We start from the raw sequence: 17,305 nt of genomic DNA, 5'->3' as shown, positions 1-17,305 counted from the left end.
CCTCAAAACCCATCTCATTAGCACAAACACTTCCTGGGGGACCTTGTAAGTGCATTTCCCTTCAGCCAGTAACGTGTTAACTTATTAATTAGAACTGCTGCTGCAGGGTAAAGGAAGAGAAAATTAATTCAAGAGCTGCCTTAGCGGGCCAACCTATCTCGGGTACTCTACTCACAGGAGAGCTGTCTGCAATTCAGTTTTGTTTAATTAGTCCCACAAAAAGCAACTGTTCACTCTGATAAGAGCAGGGCAAGAGCTGGAAAAAAAATCTCTTCTGTGCACCAATTTAATTTTTTAATTATTGCATTCTGACATGAAAAACTGCTTGTTCCTTTCCCTGGCAAACCAAGGGCATTAGTCATCAGCTTCTGTGCTCTTCCTCTTTATTCTAATGAGCCCATCACTGAAGTAGCCAGGGCTAGCAAGTCCCAGGGCTGGCAGGTAACTAGAGATGATCACCATAAAATTTGCTGTACAGATTTCCTCATAAATTTACAATCCTGACACATATTTACTGAGTGCTACAGCCAGCACTGTCACAGTGCTTCCTAATTTTGATGCAGAGGCTCACAGGCTCTAAAGGGCTTTATTTAGGTCCTGCCTGAAGATGTGACAAAAATCTAGGCCTCCTGTGTTTGTCCCCCTGCATGTTCCTCCCACCTGCCTCCTTTACTCTACCATTATCGAGACCACTGCACACAAGAAGCCAAGCATTCACGCATATAAATGGCCTTCTCTGACAGTAAATCTTCAAATTTTATTTCTTGTGTACTGCCAGGTAAAGAGACGTGATAGTCAGTTTACAGGAATAAAGAGACAAAAAAAAAAATCATTTCTTACAGTTATAGAAATATGTCAAGAATGTTTCCCTTTTACTCATTCCAAATATTAGAACAGTCTGAACCTCAATACTTCAAAATTTATCTGTGTGACACTAATTAAAATCTTTTGCTATTTACATTGTATTTTCTCTCATCATCCAAACCACAAATGCAGTTTTCTTTGAACTGTTTGAAATTCCTTTTTGATATAGAGATGTTAGTTACTGCTAAATTTCTCACTTCCACCAAAGCAATTAAAACTCACGTCATACCGAATTATATCATATATATATATATATATATACATATATATATATATATAATATATAATCACACCTATCTGCTATAGACTCCCACCTCACACTGTGGATCACTGAAAAAACAAACAAACAAAACCCTGAGACATACTTTACTCATTTGTTTCCTGCTGCAAGTTAACAAACCTAGTCAAATCCAGAACATTTACTTTATGATCATTTACAACAATCACAACATCTGTTTTAATCAGGAGTAATTTAGCTAGCAACAGGAACAAAAAATAAATAATAAATTACTTTATAAATATAAAAAGAGCAGTTAGAATAATGGCCTATCAAGATCAAATCACTAAAACCAGCAGATTATAAGGAAGCCAAAAAGTCTGTTTCAAATTAAATTACACAGCAAGTGATGATGTTCTTGTCATTCTCCATTGTTAAGGAAAATGACTTTAAAAGGTAGCCCTCTTAAAAAGGGATTTTAAATGTGGTGGTAGAGCAGAAAAACTGGCCTAATCCCATTATGTCATCCTTTCAAGTGAAAGCAAGACCATACAATCATTCTGGGTGTGTCTGTTAAGCATCCATCTCCTCCATGTCCATACCCAATACATTTTGTATCTCTTGGTCAAACATTCAGGAACGTAGGGAATCACAAAAAAAATGCTTCCTTAACACTTGTATGGCTGTATAGGTACAAGGGACCCTATACCACTGTATTTGACCCACCTGACCAGAGAAGAGCTGAAATAAAGTGCCCAAGAGCAATTTGTCCAGCTGCCAGACTTGTCAGGAGTGCACAGCAGACAGTGATGGGAAGCAAGAGATAATTTTGGGTCAAGGTATACAAGGAGCCATGGGTGCATTGAGGGATTGCAATGAGTTCCACTGTTCACAGAAAAAAACTGCTTAGTTTTTCCTTTTTGAGTGTGGGGATGACTAGGAGAACAGACTGCAAGGGTTCTCCCCCCGCTTTAAAACTTAGAGGGGAGATCTCAAGGATTTTTTGTATGTTTCCAATGGTATATTTTGTTTTTAATATTAGATAATCAGTTATTGACAAAGAAGAATAAAGTAATGAGTTAAGAGATAAAATACATAATTAGTTGTTGTAAAATACCATATTGAGAATGGTGAATTCTGTTGATTAACTGAAAGACAATACTTAACAAAATTAAATCACTTTAAACAGGCACCTTTTTTTCTTCCCTAAGATAAACAGAGGCTAAGAGGTCAAGCAGAGAAAAAAAGAAAACACATAAAAACCATTGTAGAACAGCTTAACTTCTGCGATTCTTTCCTTTTTCCCCTATGATGTAATTGCAAAGAATAAAAAAATGCTTGGATACAGATGTTGACTATTTTCTGAATCTTCAGAACTTTCTCACATGCCTAGGGAAAAACAGGTGCTGTTAGAAGCAGCGTGTGCTTCTGAGTGCTTAAGGGAAGTCATATGCACTTCCCTCTCTAAAGACTATTTTCCCTTTCTCCCCCTCAAATGGTAACATATTAGCACAGTTCCATGAAACATTACTGATAAATTTCAGTATCAGTTAAAAACATTTAAATATTAAACTAATTGTTTTGGTTTTAATGCATAAAAATAATTAGGATATCTAAAATTTAAGTTACTCATCTATGCAGGTCTTTATTGCAGGTTTCACCAATTCCACAGAATTCACTCTGGAATGTGGTAAATGATCCAGGCGACTTTGCTTTCTGTGTCATGAGACACAACCGTTAGATACAACTCTCTGCAGACAGACAAGGTTGGGCAGCCCCTTGCACCAAGAAAAATCTGCACCTTAATGGCCTCATTTTAGTATGAATCACTTCAAGGTTAGCCAAAGGCAGGGAAGGGACACAAAATAGAAACAAAATACCGAAACCAACAGTATTTACACTGCTGTGGAATAGATCATTAGGAAGGGAAAAACTGCAAAGGAATCTGTAGCAGAATACTGAAAATGCAGCAGTGACTGCAGGAAATTTCTGTGGAGCCAGAAAGACAGGAGACACTAGATAACACAGGGAGGTTTGTGCTTTGTGGGAAAAACATATAGCTTTGGATAGTGGTGGTGTCAATTTTGATCGGTGGAATCTTTACACACAGTTACCATTTCAAAAATCATCTCTGCATCTTGCATCATGTTATCGAAAGCAGTACAACTTGTTGCAGAGCCTGATATATACACACTGTCTAACAGGGCATCAGCCAGAATGCAGCAGCATGGTGTTGTAAAAAGATGGTCCTTTCCATCTCATAAATGGAAGACCCCAAAAAGAGTGACTTAAGAATAAAACAAGCCACTTAATTATCTTGTGGGACAAATCCATAGTGGGGGTTCTCCAGGTGTGACCATATCAGTAGCCATCATGATGTTGTGTTTTCTTCTCATTGTTACTGTTTCGGTTGTTTTGGTTTTGTTGGTTTGTTTCGCTCCTTTTGCACCAACTGTGAGTATGTCATACTCATATAAGAAAGCCACATTTGGGCTGTAATTTTTCAGGTGGCAAGCTGTCACTGAGACTCATGTGCGATCATTTCAGTCGAGATATGTCTTTTTAAAGTTCTGTTACACATCTGGTTTCATGACTCTTCATTCTTATCAAAGGAAATGTATTTTTTATTTTTTTTTAGTCCCAAACCATTTTTACCTGGAACACCCTAAAATCTTTTTCCCTGTTAACCAGTTCCAATTTAAAAAAAAGAATAAAACAGACTCAAGTTATTACTGTACATGACAATTTCTATCCATTTCTCTTCATTACTTGAAAACTTACAGGACTGTCTTCTTTTCTTATAGCAAGTACCACTAAGAAATCTCTTCTAGTACTAATAAGTTTGTTTTCTTGTGAAATAAATAACAAATTAAGGGCTACCTTGAAATTATATACCCATGTCTCCATGTTTTGAATTCACAAAGCTAGTTATAACATTTATACCCAAGTACACAAATTTAAAACTGCATCCAATTCTTGTTACCTTCTCTAAATAAACACCATTACAAAACTACTGCATGAACTTTTGGTCACTTAACAGGCAGACATTAGGAAGAAAATGACACCACCTTTCAAACCAGCATTACAAAAAATCATGGAGTTCAAAATAAATACATAAACATAGTGGATGCTTCATAAATGCTGCCTATGCTCCTACTCAGAAGTAAACACAAAACACCTATCTTGTCAATAAAGCGTTTTCTGGGGAGCCTAAATTCTTGTGCCAGGTTAATGGCAAAAGAAAGGACTAAGATGTTGGAACAAAGAACTTAAGATACTTCATGCCTAGATAAACCAGCAGAAGCAATACAAGAATTTGCAAAGGATAACCTCAAAAATCATATCCCATATGATAACTGAGCACCAGCTAACTGTGAATCATTTTTGTGCAAACAGTACATAACATAGCTCTCAGGCAATGAAGAAGGTCATCCTCCAAATTAAGGATAAATGCATATATACGAAGTATCAGTTATACCCTTAATTAAGAAGTAACCATGACTGGATCAGAAAGGATTACATCATCATTATAAAACTGTTAGAGAAAAAACAGCCATTTTAGCATAGTTCTCTGTAAAGACTTTTCCACTTATTTCCCAACCCCTAGGATTAATAAAACTGAAAGACTTAATGAAACTAAAGATCGTCATCTATAATGATCCACTTTTTCAGGTTATTTTCTGCATTTCTAAATATTACAGCAAGAAAGGAACAGAATACCTATCAAAAATGGAAATTTCTGCTCATAGCCTTATACTATTAGAAATAGTATTCAGGGATTCCTTTGTAGGACTAGTTCTGAGAAAAGACTTAGTTACAGGATACCTCTTTTGGAGCACACACTTAACTTCACAGTTCTGGAAGAGGGAGAATGGGGAAGGATGAGAGCGTCTGATAGCACTAGTTGGCTTAAAATTTTGCAAGTGCTAACATGCCAATTCCCTGCAACAGAGCTCATGATATTGCTTAAGCAACATCTTCTAAGAAAAGCACAGAATTACATAGATCAAACAAAAACCTCTTACCGATGACTTCCATCGAGATTTGATTTGTGGATGAAATTCAGTTTAGCATCTGCCCAATAAAGTTTCTGTTCCTCATAATCCAACGTCAATCCATTTGGCCAATAAATGTCCGTGTTGACTATAACGGAGCGGCTTGAACCATCCATCCCAGCACGTTCTATCTTTGGCACTTCTCCCCAGTCTGTCCAGTACATGAATCTATAATTATTTAAAAAAGAAAAAAAGCAATTGTATAAATCTACAATTGGAACATTGGATACAACTTTCAGTAAGGCAAAGGCTCTCTCTGCTTTGCAGAGACAGTGTCTCCAGAGCTCTGGTCTACTGGGTATGATACACATGTCCTGGAAACACAACAAAACAAAAAGTCACTTTAAAAACGGGAGAAAAGCAATTTAAGACAAATCCATAGCAGTATGTAAAGTTATACTTCCAAGTGAAAAAGTTGGGGATATCCAATAGAACTTGACAATAACCTCGGAATTTAACATTAAACAGCAAAGATGGATATTACAGTCATAAAATAGACCATTCAACATGGGTCAGAGCATTAGGGGCCAAAGAATGATTTGTAGCTGACATAGCTGATGCATGTAAGCAGTTAAGCAGATTTGATCGAAGGCCAATTCATGTCCTTTTTTTTTTTCCTCCCCCCAAGAGAAATTTACAGAAAGACAGCTAAGTCAACATATTTAGAAGCATAATTTTCACCCACTGATTGGACAAAACACTGTAAAATCTTCTAAGACTGGGGAAGCAAGTTTTAAAACATGTTAGCAAGTATTGGCACATGTTTAAACATTACTTAGCAAGTGATGGGGGAGGGAACTTATCTAGATGCATATAAGACTGAGGTGAAGCTAGGGAAATCACTTTATTATGGCTGTAGGCTAGCGAGAAGGAAGAATATTTGTCCATTTTCTGCAGGTGGTAGAAGATTGATTTACTTTTCTGGGTTGTTAACAGAATGCAGAATTAAACAGAAATAATATGTAATGTAAACAGATTAGACAAAGTATGTCAGTGAAGCTTGCTCTGTTTTGTTGTTGCAGCTGGGATAGACGGAAAGCCTACTGTCCTAAATTGCTTCGCATAACCCCATGACATCTGCCAACATACCTGCTTGTATCTGTGCTACCTAACCTGCCTCAGTCAAAACAATCCAGACTTGGAAAGATCTGAGGACTTTAAACTAACCCAGATCATCACACAACCACAATATGTCACTATATGGTGCCCACATGTGAAGAGCCTGGCCACCCATCCTTTAAAGAAAAACAAATGTGCAACACATTTAAGAAACGTTTGCAGATGAAGTTATTCTTGGCAAAGATTTATTTTTTTATTTTAAAAAGTCAGGAAATTCCATGTCATATTTTTCCCCTTAATTCATGTCTACAGCATGTTTGTTTTAATGCACAGCTATATCTGTGGACAGAAATGCAGCTGATTAACACAAATATTGCCCTATTCAATCCCAAGTGAGTCATTCTTTATGGAGCAACATGCCCGTCTTAAAACACAGAGCACAAATATCTGAAGAGAACATGTGAGATTTCTGTAGACATGAATGAGTGCTATAGAGAAACTGTTTTCCTGCCAGTAAGAAGAAAAAACAAATAATCTTCAGATAGGTAGCACAGTAGCAAGTCACCTGGTCAAGATGTGCAATAAAAAGAACTACATACTTGAAAAAAGAAAAGTTTAAAAAGTCAGGCAGCACTTTGCCAGAGAGCATGTGTGAGAAAGAAGAGAGAAAAAGAAATAGTTATTTTAAACTTCTTTAAAAAGACCCTTCTTTATGCCAACTGTCACGTCTCAGACTTCCAAATACTTCATCAAGGTTAATAGGTTCCAAGGTCCTGGCCACCCTGCTAGATTGATTTTTCAGGCTGAAACAGAGAGCTCATTAGTTGCTGTAAAGCCTTGTCTTCTTCCATGTCTCCTTCTCACCTCTTATGCACACTACAATTACTCAAGCAAAAAACAGGTAGGGGAAGTTTGGCCACAAAGAAAAGCCTTCCCAGACTTCACAAAACCAGCCCCATTTAATTTGTCAGAGGAGCACACATGCACACAGCATTTGCTTTAAGATTCAGCAACACTTCCAATCAGTTCTGATGACCTCTGCTCTGTTTCTGCAAGAGGTTGTTTTTTGTTCTCCCCCCCCCCATCATCTGTTTGTTTTCCACCACCTTGCTTAAAAGCCCACAGGTTTTAATGTCTCCATTAAAAATCTTTGGAACCAGTCATGCTCCAGCTGATGGCATCAAGGGCCGTGTTTCATTTGGGAAGCTGGACATTTCCTTGTTGCAGAAGTAATGGAGGTTATACCTTGATGGCCATTTCTTTTAGTAACAGCTGCTTTTAAGCAATTTCTTGCAGATCATCTTTTGCTTCCAGTACAGTGCTTATGTGTCTATGGAGCAAACTGGATTCAAGGAACAGGTTTGGGCTAAAAATCAGTCATCAATCTGAATGCATTCCAGTGCACAGCTCTATAAACACTTGCACACAGGCTGAAGGTTTCTGTAGCTGCCTAAACCAGCACCAGTGCCAACAATGCTCACCGAGCTCCGATTTCAGTTTCTTATTCAGAAAGTGTCCTTAAGCCCTGCCCCACAACAGCTGAGAGAGTGGCAAAGGATGCTGGAGCAGGGGGGGATGGGAAGAACTGTTTAAAACAACTGGAAGAAATGCCCCCCCCTATAACCACGCTTTAGGTTACCTGCAACTACTATGAGGCAAGGGAGACCTGGCTAACAGCCAGGGTGTGGGGCAGCAGGCAGACAGACAGATGGACACAATTGCAAATTCCCATTACTGCGGAGATGTCTCTACAGATTTTTCCATAGAGATCTTGGATCCCTCTTCCAGGTAATGTCAAACTGCTCACATCTGTGCAGTACCAGTTGCTCCCTTCTGGAAGGCTTACGGATTCTTGTTGGATTATATAATGGTTGGTAAGTGAGCCATACAAAGACCATGCAGAAAGAACATGTTATGACACACAGACTTACTGAATGATGGTAAGCCAGCCATACAGGAAAGGAAAGGGTCATTCTTCCTCCCTCCTCTTCTTCAAATATATTGAACTATTTCCATTAAAAACAAACAAACCAACCAAACAAAAAAGCAAAGTCCACAGGATATAGCAATATATTAGCTGAAACAGACTATCTTGGGCCAACTTATGCCACTCAGCACCTAAAGACTACAGTTTGACTTGCTGGTCTTCTCACCAACTTATACCTTGCTAGAAAATTTAAATCCAGGAATTGAGGTTTTTAACTGTAGCCCAGAAGAGTAAGAAATAAAAAACATATACACATAGCATGTTTACTCCCTAGTGGTTCAGGCATGGAATTTGTCTCCATGCCAGGTAATCCTGAAACCATGAGATCCTGAGGGCAACAGACAAACAGGCTGTAACTGAGGTCGGCAAGCCTGCTTGGGTCCAGAAACAGAAATGCTTTCACATGCTTCACTCAGGTTAATAGCTCTTCCAGTCAGTCGCAGTCAGGACAGAGAGTATGAGGATTTGGGGACTTGTCCAGCTGCTCATTCCTGCCTCCTGCTGCAGACCACCCCCCACCGGTGGCAGCAGCGGGGACGCCAGCTGGTGCCTTGCTCCTGTAGTTTAGGTACCAGTTCCTTTGGTCAAACTCATCTTCAAAGGGAGTCTGAAACTGGGATGCAGAAGCGATAGTGTAGCAATGCAATAAAATGTAAAAACTGCAGAGCTGAATACATATACCCCATGTCTAAGGATTTTCAAACATAGAAGGCAGACTTCCTTACTTAAGAGTACAATACTTAGCAGGAAAAGCTTTTATTTAGTATCAGATCAACACAAACAGAGCCAAATCTCTCTTAAATCTAACCTAAAAAGATATACCACAGCAGATTAAAAATAATATATTTCCTATTTAAATAATTAACCACTATATTTTAAAAACTTTGGTTTTAATCAAAAAACCTTAATATTTTTCATCCTAACTGTTAAAAGCCACGCACAACAGTCTTCAATAGCAAGACTTCAGAAATGGCTGCAAGCTGTTACAAAAATGTAACAAAAACAACAAAAAGTGTGTTTTTATTTTTGTACTATTGTAATTTTAATATTAGGTACTGTGTCAGGAAATGATACAACCCCCTTTAAAGAATTAAGGTACATCAAGTATTTGAAATATATTTGTAGAAAAAGAGGAAAGTTTCTAGACATTAGTGCTTAGCCGGTATTTTGACTGTGACCCAGAGCATTGTTTACTGCTAATCCAGTTGTAAAAACATTTATCTTACAGGATTATACCAACTATAAATATAATGAACAATAAAAAGATTTGATTGTTTAACCCCTACAAACATTTTTCTACGCATCTCACTTAAGTAAGGTGAAACAGGTTCTAAAACTTCCTCTTTTTAAAAGGTTTTGCCATTGCAAAAGAAAGGAAACAGCGTTTCTTGGTTTCACTCTGTGAGATGCACAAAGACAGTAAATAATAGAGCTTTTTTTTTTTTTTTTTTTAAACAAACCTTAGTCTGGGCACACTGAGGGTAGAAGATTCCACATACATAGAAAAAAGCTTGCAGAGTACAAATGGTGAGACTAAATGCTATAATTTAGCAGTGACTTCCGACAGTACTCACACCAAGACAGAAATTCATCGCCAGCACCCATCGGCTTTGCAACCTTCTGATCTGCAAGGCTCCCCAGCACTGACGCAGATCATTTCAGCCCTGCTATCCCACATGAAGCTAGGCCCCTGCCAGCAGTATCATTAAAACCCAGGCCCACATCGAGATGCACACAGCTGTTTCACTCATTGAGCAGAGATACCGTACATGACACTTAGCTGATTTTAAGGCAGCTAATTGGGACACCATATAGGGCAGGCAATCATTCACCTTCCCAAGCATTATTCTGTGGGAAGAACAGCTGCTTAATTGGGACAGCCAATTATTTGGTGAGGCCCTTCACAGTGAATGCTCCAACTTTGCAATTATGCTTGTTTGGGTCCCTGAGAGCCTCTAAGCTCTACGGGGACACAAGCAGCCTCCCAGCTTCAGAGCCGGGAAAGGTTTCAGAAGCTCAGCAACCCCTGTGGAGCTCGTCAGCTCTGTGATGGGCCTTGCGAAACTCAGCGCTCGGCCTGCTCTGGTTCCACATTAGCAGGACTGGCACCCGCCTAATGAAGAAAAATTAGGTTAAATAATATACATAGTTTTCATGAAGTACTCATGTCTTATATACATGTGTTTGGCTACCTAAAACAGCTCTGGACTTTAGAGGAAGAAATGTCTGTGGCCCCTCATGACTTCAGGAAGAAACAGCCTAAACAAGAGACCATTCAAGTGTCCTTAGCAGAAACTTCTCGCGGAAGGCTTACAGAGGAATGGAAACTGCAATCCAGAAGGACACTGAAGTGTCGAATGAAACAGAAAATGGAATTTCAAATGGACTATAAGTACCACAGGAAGGTTTTAGCATGAGGTTTCTCAAGTGATTACAAAATTCAGGAAATACTTTCAAGTCCTTCAAAAGAAACAAAAAATGCACATAGCCAATTAACTATAGAGATAATTCTTCATAAAAGAGATGAGGAAATATCTCTTCAGGATACGATCAAGACAAACACAAGAGAGATGTTCTTAGCTAGCTGAGAACTGTAGTCTTTTGTAATAGTTTGTCCCTATGAATAAGTATAGACATAAGCTGAACGTTATTTTCAGAGTTGCTCTACAGTCATTTCCCATGTTAACACTCAGTACATTCAAGGGCAATTTTTGTGCTACATAACTTACCTTACGCAGGTTTTCAGCTCCCTCTGTACCGTCACTCTTGTATGTGCTAAGAGCAGCTATGTGGGGAATGGGTGTGAAGTAGTGAGCTATGAACATCCTACTACATTGAATTTCCTTCCCTTAAACTTACTGGCTTTAGGAGCCCACAGGCTCCTACCAAAGCTGCAGTTTCTCATTTCAGCCAGGCAGAGGTGGCTCAGAACCACTTCTCTGGAGCATTGGTACATACACTGGACAAAAACAAAACAAGATTTATTTCACTGAAAACAGAGTCTTCTGTATTTCATTCTCCTCAAAAACATCAATGTATCTAAGCAAATGACTAAAAAAGTCAGATGTGCTCAAAATGCTTGCCAGGCAAGCACCATCAGACCACACTGCAACTTTTTAACTCCCTGCCCCCTTCATCCCCAGCCCCTGCTTGCTGGTAAAGGCTGGAGGCCTGGCACACCTCCACAAGCACTTTCTGCCTCTGATACTCCATTTCACAGCCCAAATTATTAGTGCTCAGACCACCAAAACTAGAGAGGAGTCTGTCCAGCCACTTTAACACAATGACTGGAAACAGAGACATCTCATTCTGCCACAGCTGCTAACAACGCAGTAAAGCCTTGCGGAAACACAACTCAGTAATGAACTACTGTAGCCTTCATAACTTATCTCTCAGGAATCTTAATAGACTCAGACAACAAATGAAGAAATCAATGTGAAAAATCCCATATGTGGATGTCTACTGTACGCTAGAAAAAAAAGTATACTGGAGCATGTATTTTGCAAGGCATACAAATACTTTTCCCAGTATACTCTACACTGGTTCCTTAAGAGAAATAAGCTACTCTGGTGGCAGTGCTATGAAAATGACTGCATTTATCTTAGTACCACAGGCAGTATACTCATTAGCAAAGACCCATCTGTAATCAGTATGGCAATATGAGGACTTCCACTTAAGAGCTGGCTTTAGATTCCTGCTCAGACCTAATCAAGCAGGAGAAGGAAAATTATCATTAGACCTTCCCTTTTCTTGTAATTCATTTCTAAAATAAAGGATAAATGCAAATACTGCCATTTTTGAAAGAAGAAAACTTATGATGAAGCAATCAGAAGCAGATGCTTTGCTTCTAACTCACTAACAACACTACAATATAGAACTAGAAAGAGATTTTGGAGAGTGCTTTCACAAGTCCTAAAAAGAAAATACTAGAAGACATTCATAAGAAATCAGTGTAGAAGCACAAAGTTATGTGATATTCCGATTTCCCATACAGAAAAAAAATGACTTCATATGCAAAAGTATCTCTCAGCCAACATGCTGGCTGTTTTCAGGTATTCTAGCTTAAAGAATATGCTGGGCAGTCTGACAAGAAAAGCACAGAGGGAAGATTGTTTTTCAGTTTCACCCAGACATTTCTGAGAGTCCATGGGAAGTAACATTTGACTTAACTGTCAAACATACACTGATACATTGCAGAATCACGTGCATATGGTTGCCCTTTCAGGCACAGATCCCAAGGAAAAAGAGAAAGAGGTTCATTAAAAAACAAGAAGCTGTTTTTGCTGAATGTTCACAAAGGCAGAATTTCAATTGTTTGAGCAGGTGGAAAGGTCTCTTGCTCCTTGAACTTGTAAATTAACCTTTCCTATCTCCAGACACAAAAAGTCTAACAACATGCCTTCCAAGGCTATGAAACAGAAGCCATTTTCTGGTTTATAATAGAGCAAGCAGGAAATAAAGCTTGTCAGAACTCAGCAGCACTTTAAAAAAAAAAAAATTAAACAACAATTGCCCCAGCTTAAGCCAAATTAATATCGAAAGAAACAATGTCCTCTCTCTGTTACCTATTTAGCACCACCACTAGACCCTAGCTGACTGCAAGATGGCAGTGAAATGCAGATGTGGGCTGGAACGCCTTAGCCAGCCATTCGTGCAGGAATTGTCCCAGACGTCATACACCAGACCCCACAAAGTTCAGCCAGCTTTTTAGCTGCAGGTAAGTCAACAAAATCTAAAACATAAGTTAATGTAACTGGAGATGGATAAATTAACAAAAGGAATACTTTTGCCTTCTAACATACCTTGGTTCTTCAAATGTATCAAGAAATTTGCAGAGGAAAGCAAACCAGTTGGCAGTTTTTGACAGACTTCTAACAAACACACAAACAAAAAAAAAGCAACTGTGCTGCAGTCTCTTGAGAGGCTAGGAAAGAAACAGGGCCAGGGCAGTGTGCTGCAGCTGGGTAGCTCTCTGAGCCGAGGAGTCTCACAGAGGTCTGCTCCACTCAGTCCCAAGTGCTAGTTGCTGAGCATTGCCCAAGAGGAGCCCATGGACACAGAACAACTGGTTTCAGACAGCTGTTCAAGATCCTATTAAAAGATACAGATGCCCACACCTGTGAACTGAACAAAATTCTGAAAGCAAGTATGAAAGAATATTTGGCCTAATTGAAACTACAAATGGTGGAGAAAAGTGAGAAACTGGTAGTATTATTGCTCACCATCTTTTCAAGATAAAATTAAGTCCTTTGCACAACAGAAAATAATTTGTTCCTTTACAATGACTTGTATTAAAAATACAAATATTTGCACCATAAAATATCCAGTTTTTAAATAATAAGTTAGAATTCAATAATTTCAGTGAGCCTTGGTCTGAAACTAGACACATACAAGCCAGCCACTGAAATAAATTTTTCAGTTTCTGCTTTGACACACAAGGATCTTCCCAGTTAAGTCATAATCAAACTTGTTTCTTATCTTTCAATTAAAAAAAAAGAAAGAAAAGGGAGAATTCTTCTTCTTATCTCTTTACACATCCTGAATACAGAAAGCAGAGAGAGTGTTTTGTCTCAAGTTGCTTAAATGGAGCAGTGGATTTTCCCTGTACTTGTATCTTAAACTGAAGCACTAGGAACACACCTACTTCTCCACAGCACAGTCATAAACCCTGACGTGTTGCCTAGTGCATGAAGGCAAGAGAGAGAAATCTCATTTGCTATTTTGTGCTGTTTCTTTCCAGCAAAAAGTCATCCCACTACACATCACAGTGCGGTATTACGAGCTACAGACTCCACCCATGGTACTACAGAGCTACATAAACTGCATTCATGTTATGCAGAATTTGCTGGTATAATGATCCCAGCAATCCTTAGTGCAGACACAGTGCAATACAGTAATTGTTTTTATTCAAGACCTACTCACTTTATTCTCTATTTTATTCAGCTAAGTTGGGACCCAACCAGTTCCCTGAACCAGCCCACCATGCCATCAAGCAAGAACCTGTGTTAAAATACGAGAGGGTAGGATGGCACAACCAGGAACAAGAGGAGAGGAGAGGGTTTAAATTCATTTAAAACCCATCAAGGAAATACCCTGTCTTCCATCAACTGAAATTGTGGAACTGCATGTTCAGTATCATGAGAGCCTTTTGCAATTTTTCTCAGTGACTTTTCTGATCAGTCCAAGTAAGTCTTTCATCAGTAAAATATCCCCAATATAATATCCCCTTATTATTCAGCCCCTCTGTCCACACAGTTATCAACTAGATCATTTTTCCGTTCTTGATTCCTGGCCCCTTCAAGAAATTCTAATTCTAACTTTAATGTTCTACCAAACCAAGCTGGCTCAGATCCTTCATATCATGTCTCTAGCAGGCTGCTAATTTTCTTTTCATAGTTTCCATTGTATTGCGTGGTATGCAAATCAGGCTTACTTATATGTAACCACCATTCCTTAGGCCTCTTTTATTTTTTAATTTTTTTTTAAGTGAATTGATAATGACATTTAGGAGTTCAGTACATTTTCAGTGCAGTTCAGGCCCTTGTGATTTGTTTTATCAATTTGTTGATATGGAAACCAACTTGATGCCTTCTGTAAGCAATATGCAAGCAAATAATTCACTCATTTCAGCTTTTCTGAAATAGTCTTATTTGCCTTGAATATATTTTTTTCCTTCTATACTTTGATCATCCACTAGACCCACTCAATCACTTACTCTCCTGCAAGAAAGCAACATGCAGCAATTAGTCTTTTCATACTACAAAATTACCAAAAATAAGGCCTTATTTTTAACCCATCAAAAGCTGCATAATGTTCATGAAAAAAAATAAACAAAAAGAATGGGGAAGATCATGCTATGAAGGATAAAAAGAATAGAAACAAAAGAAATGAATGTAATTAATGCATAATGAGGTGGCCCATGTTACACTGGAGATTTACTTAGAGCCCTAATTCTGGAGATATAAAGCTAGGTGAGCTTGGCTCTTATTGAGAAGGAAGAATGTTTTCACAGAGCGTTTAGAAAGACCCACTAAATGTGGTCTGAATACAGGCCGAAGGCTTCACACTCAGAAGAAATAAACAACCCTTCATTTCTATATTGAAAAAAAAAAAAGATAAGTAGCTGAGATTTCAGAGACTTCTCACAGTTTTTTCTAGGTTATAATTTGCAATAAAGTAAGACTGCTTCTACTTTTTCATTCCTAGTTTAAACAGTTCAGTAGCAAATTCTCAGATTCATTTTTTATGGAAAAAGTGGTTTTATATCCAACAGAAACTCCATTTCTAACTTCAGAGTTCCAGATGCATAAGTACTAAATATAAATGAAAACAGCTTTAAATCCAAGTCATCATCATTTCTCCCTACAAGCTTCTTACAGCTCATTCACCTGCTCTTCTGGAAAGTTCTCTTCCCTATTTTCACCACAGTATTTAGAAGACAAACAGAATGGGAGAAGGAAAAAATAAATACTAGTATCACATTTTAAACAATATAACCAGATAAAACCATGAGTTTTAAAACTAAGTTGGTGATTGGGAGAGGATGACGTTACTACAGAAATGATACAAGCATATACTGATAAATGCCTTGGGAACGGAAAAGCTACTTCTGTTTGACAACAATGTGAGGAGCTACTATGTACAGAAGCAGCCTCTACAGGTTGCACATCTTACAAAAAACATAGACTTTCAAAATCAGAAGAAAAGCAGTCTTCTTCGCATGAAACTCTGATGTTCACATAAGCAGAAAATAAAATTCCAGCAATAATTTGCTCATTTAAATAATACTGCTTTCCTGTCTAATAAACACCACACCAAAAAGCTGATCCATCTGATTGCAGTTGTAAGAAAGCTCTTGTCACTGGCCCGACACATCAGGGCTGCCACTTTTCCACCTCTCTGCTGTGTAAATGCAGAAGGTGAACAGTAGGATAACTGGTGCAGAAGAGCCCATCAGGATGCGATTAATGAAAAACTCCTCCTTCAGTTTTGTGAAGCACAGAGCATCTTATTGCACTGCACCAGTCCAAAGGGGCAAAGGTAGTACAAGCAGGGCCCTCTTGCTCTTCTTCCATGCAGAGACACTCCAAAGAGGTGAAAAAGTGGTGTTGGTGCCAAGACAGCAGGAGAAAAATGTACAGTTGTGAAGAAATCACAGCTATAATGCTGGTACAGAAGCAGCCCACCAAGGCAAATCCTATTGGCTTCTGTTTTAAAAATTGGATATTTTACTTAGGGTTTACCTCCCATCCTCTGAATTAAAATAAATAAATAAAATTGCACATTCGAAAGAATGCAACACTAGAGGGTACTGAGCAAGAGAAACCATGCAAACACAACAAAATCTGTCAGATTCAAAGTTTTCCTGCAGAAGCTATTCATTTGAGTGGTTTTATAGGAAAACTCATGAGTATTTTGGAGTATTTTAACAAAACAATGAAGTCATTCTTTGCATTAACTTGCAAAACCAGATGTCACGGTAAACAACACTAGCCGCATATAAAGTAAATTATATGCTAATACATGTAAAAAAAAAACAAAGGAAAAACCTCAAAAACAAATAGACATCTTTTCTATATCTAAATATACTGTAAACTTAAGAGTCTAGTTCTGTAGACACTCACTGCTTACATATATATACAAATCTTTCTAGCATATAATTATACAATATTAGAAAGCTGGGAGTCCCTTATCCAGCTATAAAATGCACCCCAGTTCTCCATGTAGGAATACAAAATGGCAACTTTAAATGTGTGATTTAATCTGACATAACATTTGTTGCTGTATTTTTGCTCACTACATTTAATCTGTTAAAGTCTGCAGAAAGAAGGCATACAAAAAATGAAGAGCTAAGAACATTACACTTGAGCACAGCAAAAGCCAGCATGCACAGGTATGGGAAAGTACCCTGAACCAGTGGGGGAATCCTGCTTACGGGAATCCAGGAGCACAAAAGGAGCTCAGGCACCAACCCTGTTTGAACAGGTTGTGAGAAGGGGGAGGGAAGTTTTAGAAGAAATATCCCCCCCCCCCCCCCCCCCCCCCCCACACCCCTCCTTCCTTACCCCATACTTTAAGGCTTTTAAAGACTAAGAAAAAAAAAAAGAAAAAAAAAAGAAAAAA

General features: G+C 38.4%; 1 protein-coding gene across 1 annotated transcript in view; it reads right to left on the bottom strand.

Moving 5' to 3' along the window:
* The window catches only part of LRP6 (LDL receptor related protein 6), a 127,050-nt gene that overhangs the window by 70,870 nt on the left and 38,875 nt on the right, over positions 1-17,305 (bottom strand). Inside the window, exon 3 of the mRNA XM_040545023.1 lies at positions 5,107-5,304. Coding sequence (XP_040400957.1) covers positions 5,107-5,304 — 198 coding nt within the window. The remainder of the gene's footprint in view (positions 1-5,106; positions 5,305-17,305) is intronic.

Source organism: Cygnus olor, chromosome 1 (assembly GCF_009769625.2).
Source record: "Cygnus olor isolate bCygOlo1 chromosome 1, bCygOlo1.pri.v2, whole genome shotgun sequence".
In the NCBI taxonomy this organism is placed as follows: domain Eukaryota; kingdom Metazoa; phylum Chordata; class Aves; order Anseriformes; family Anatidae; genus Cygnus; species Cygnus olor.
This window is presented reverse-complemented; position numbering and strand designations above follow the sequence as displayed.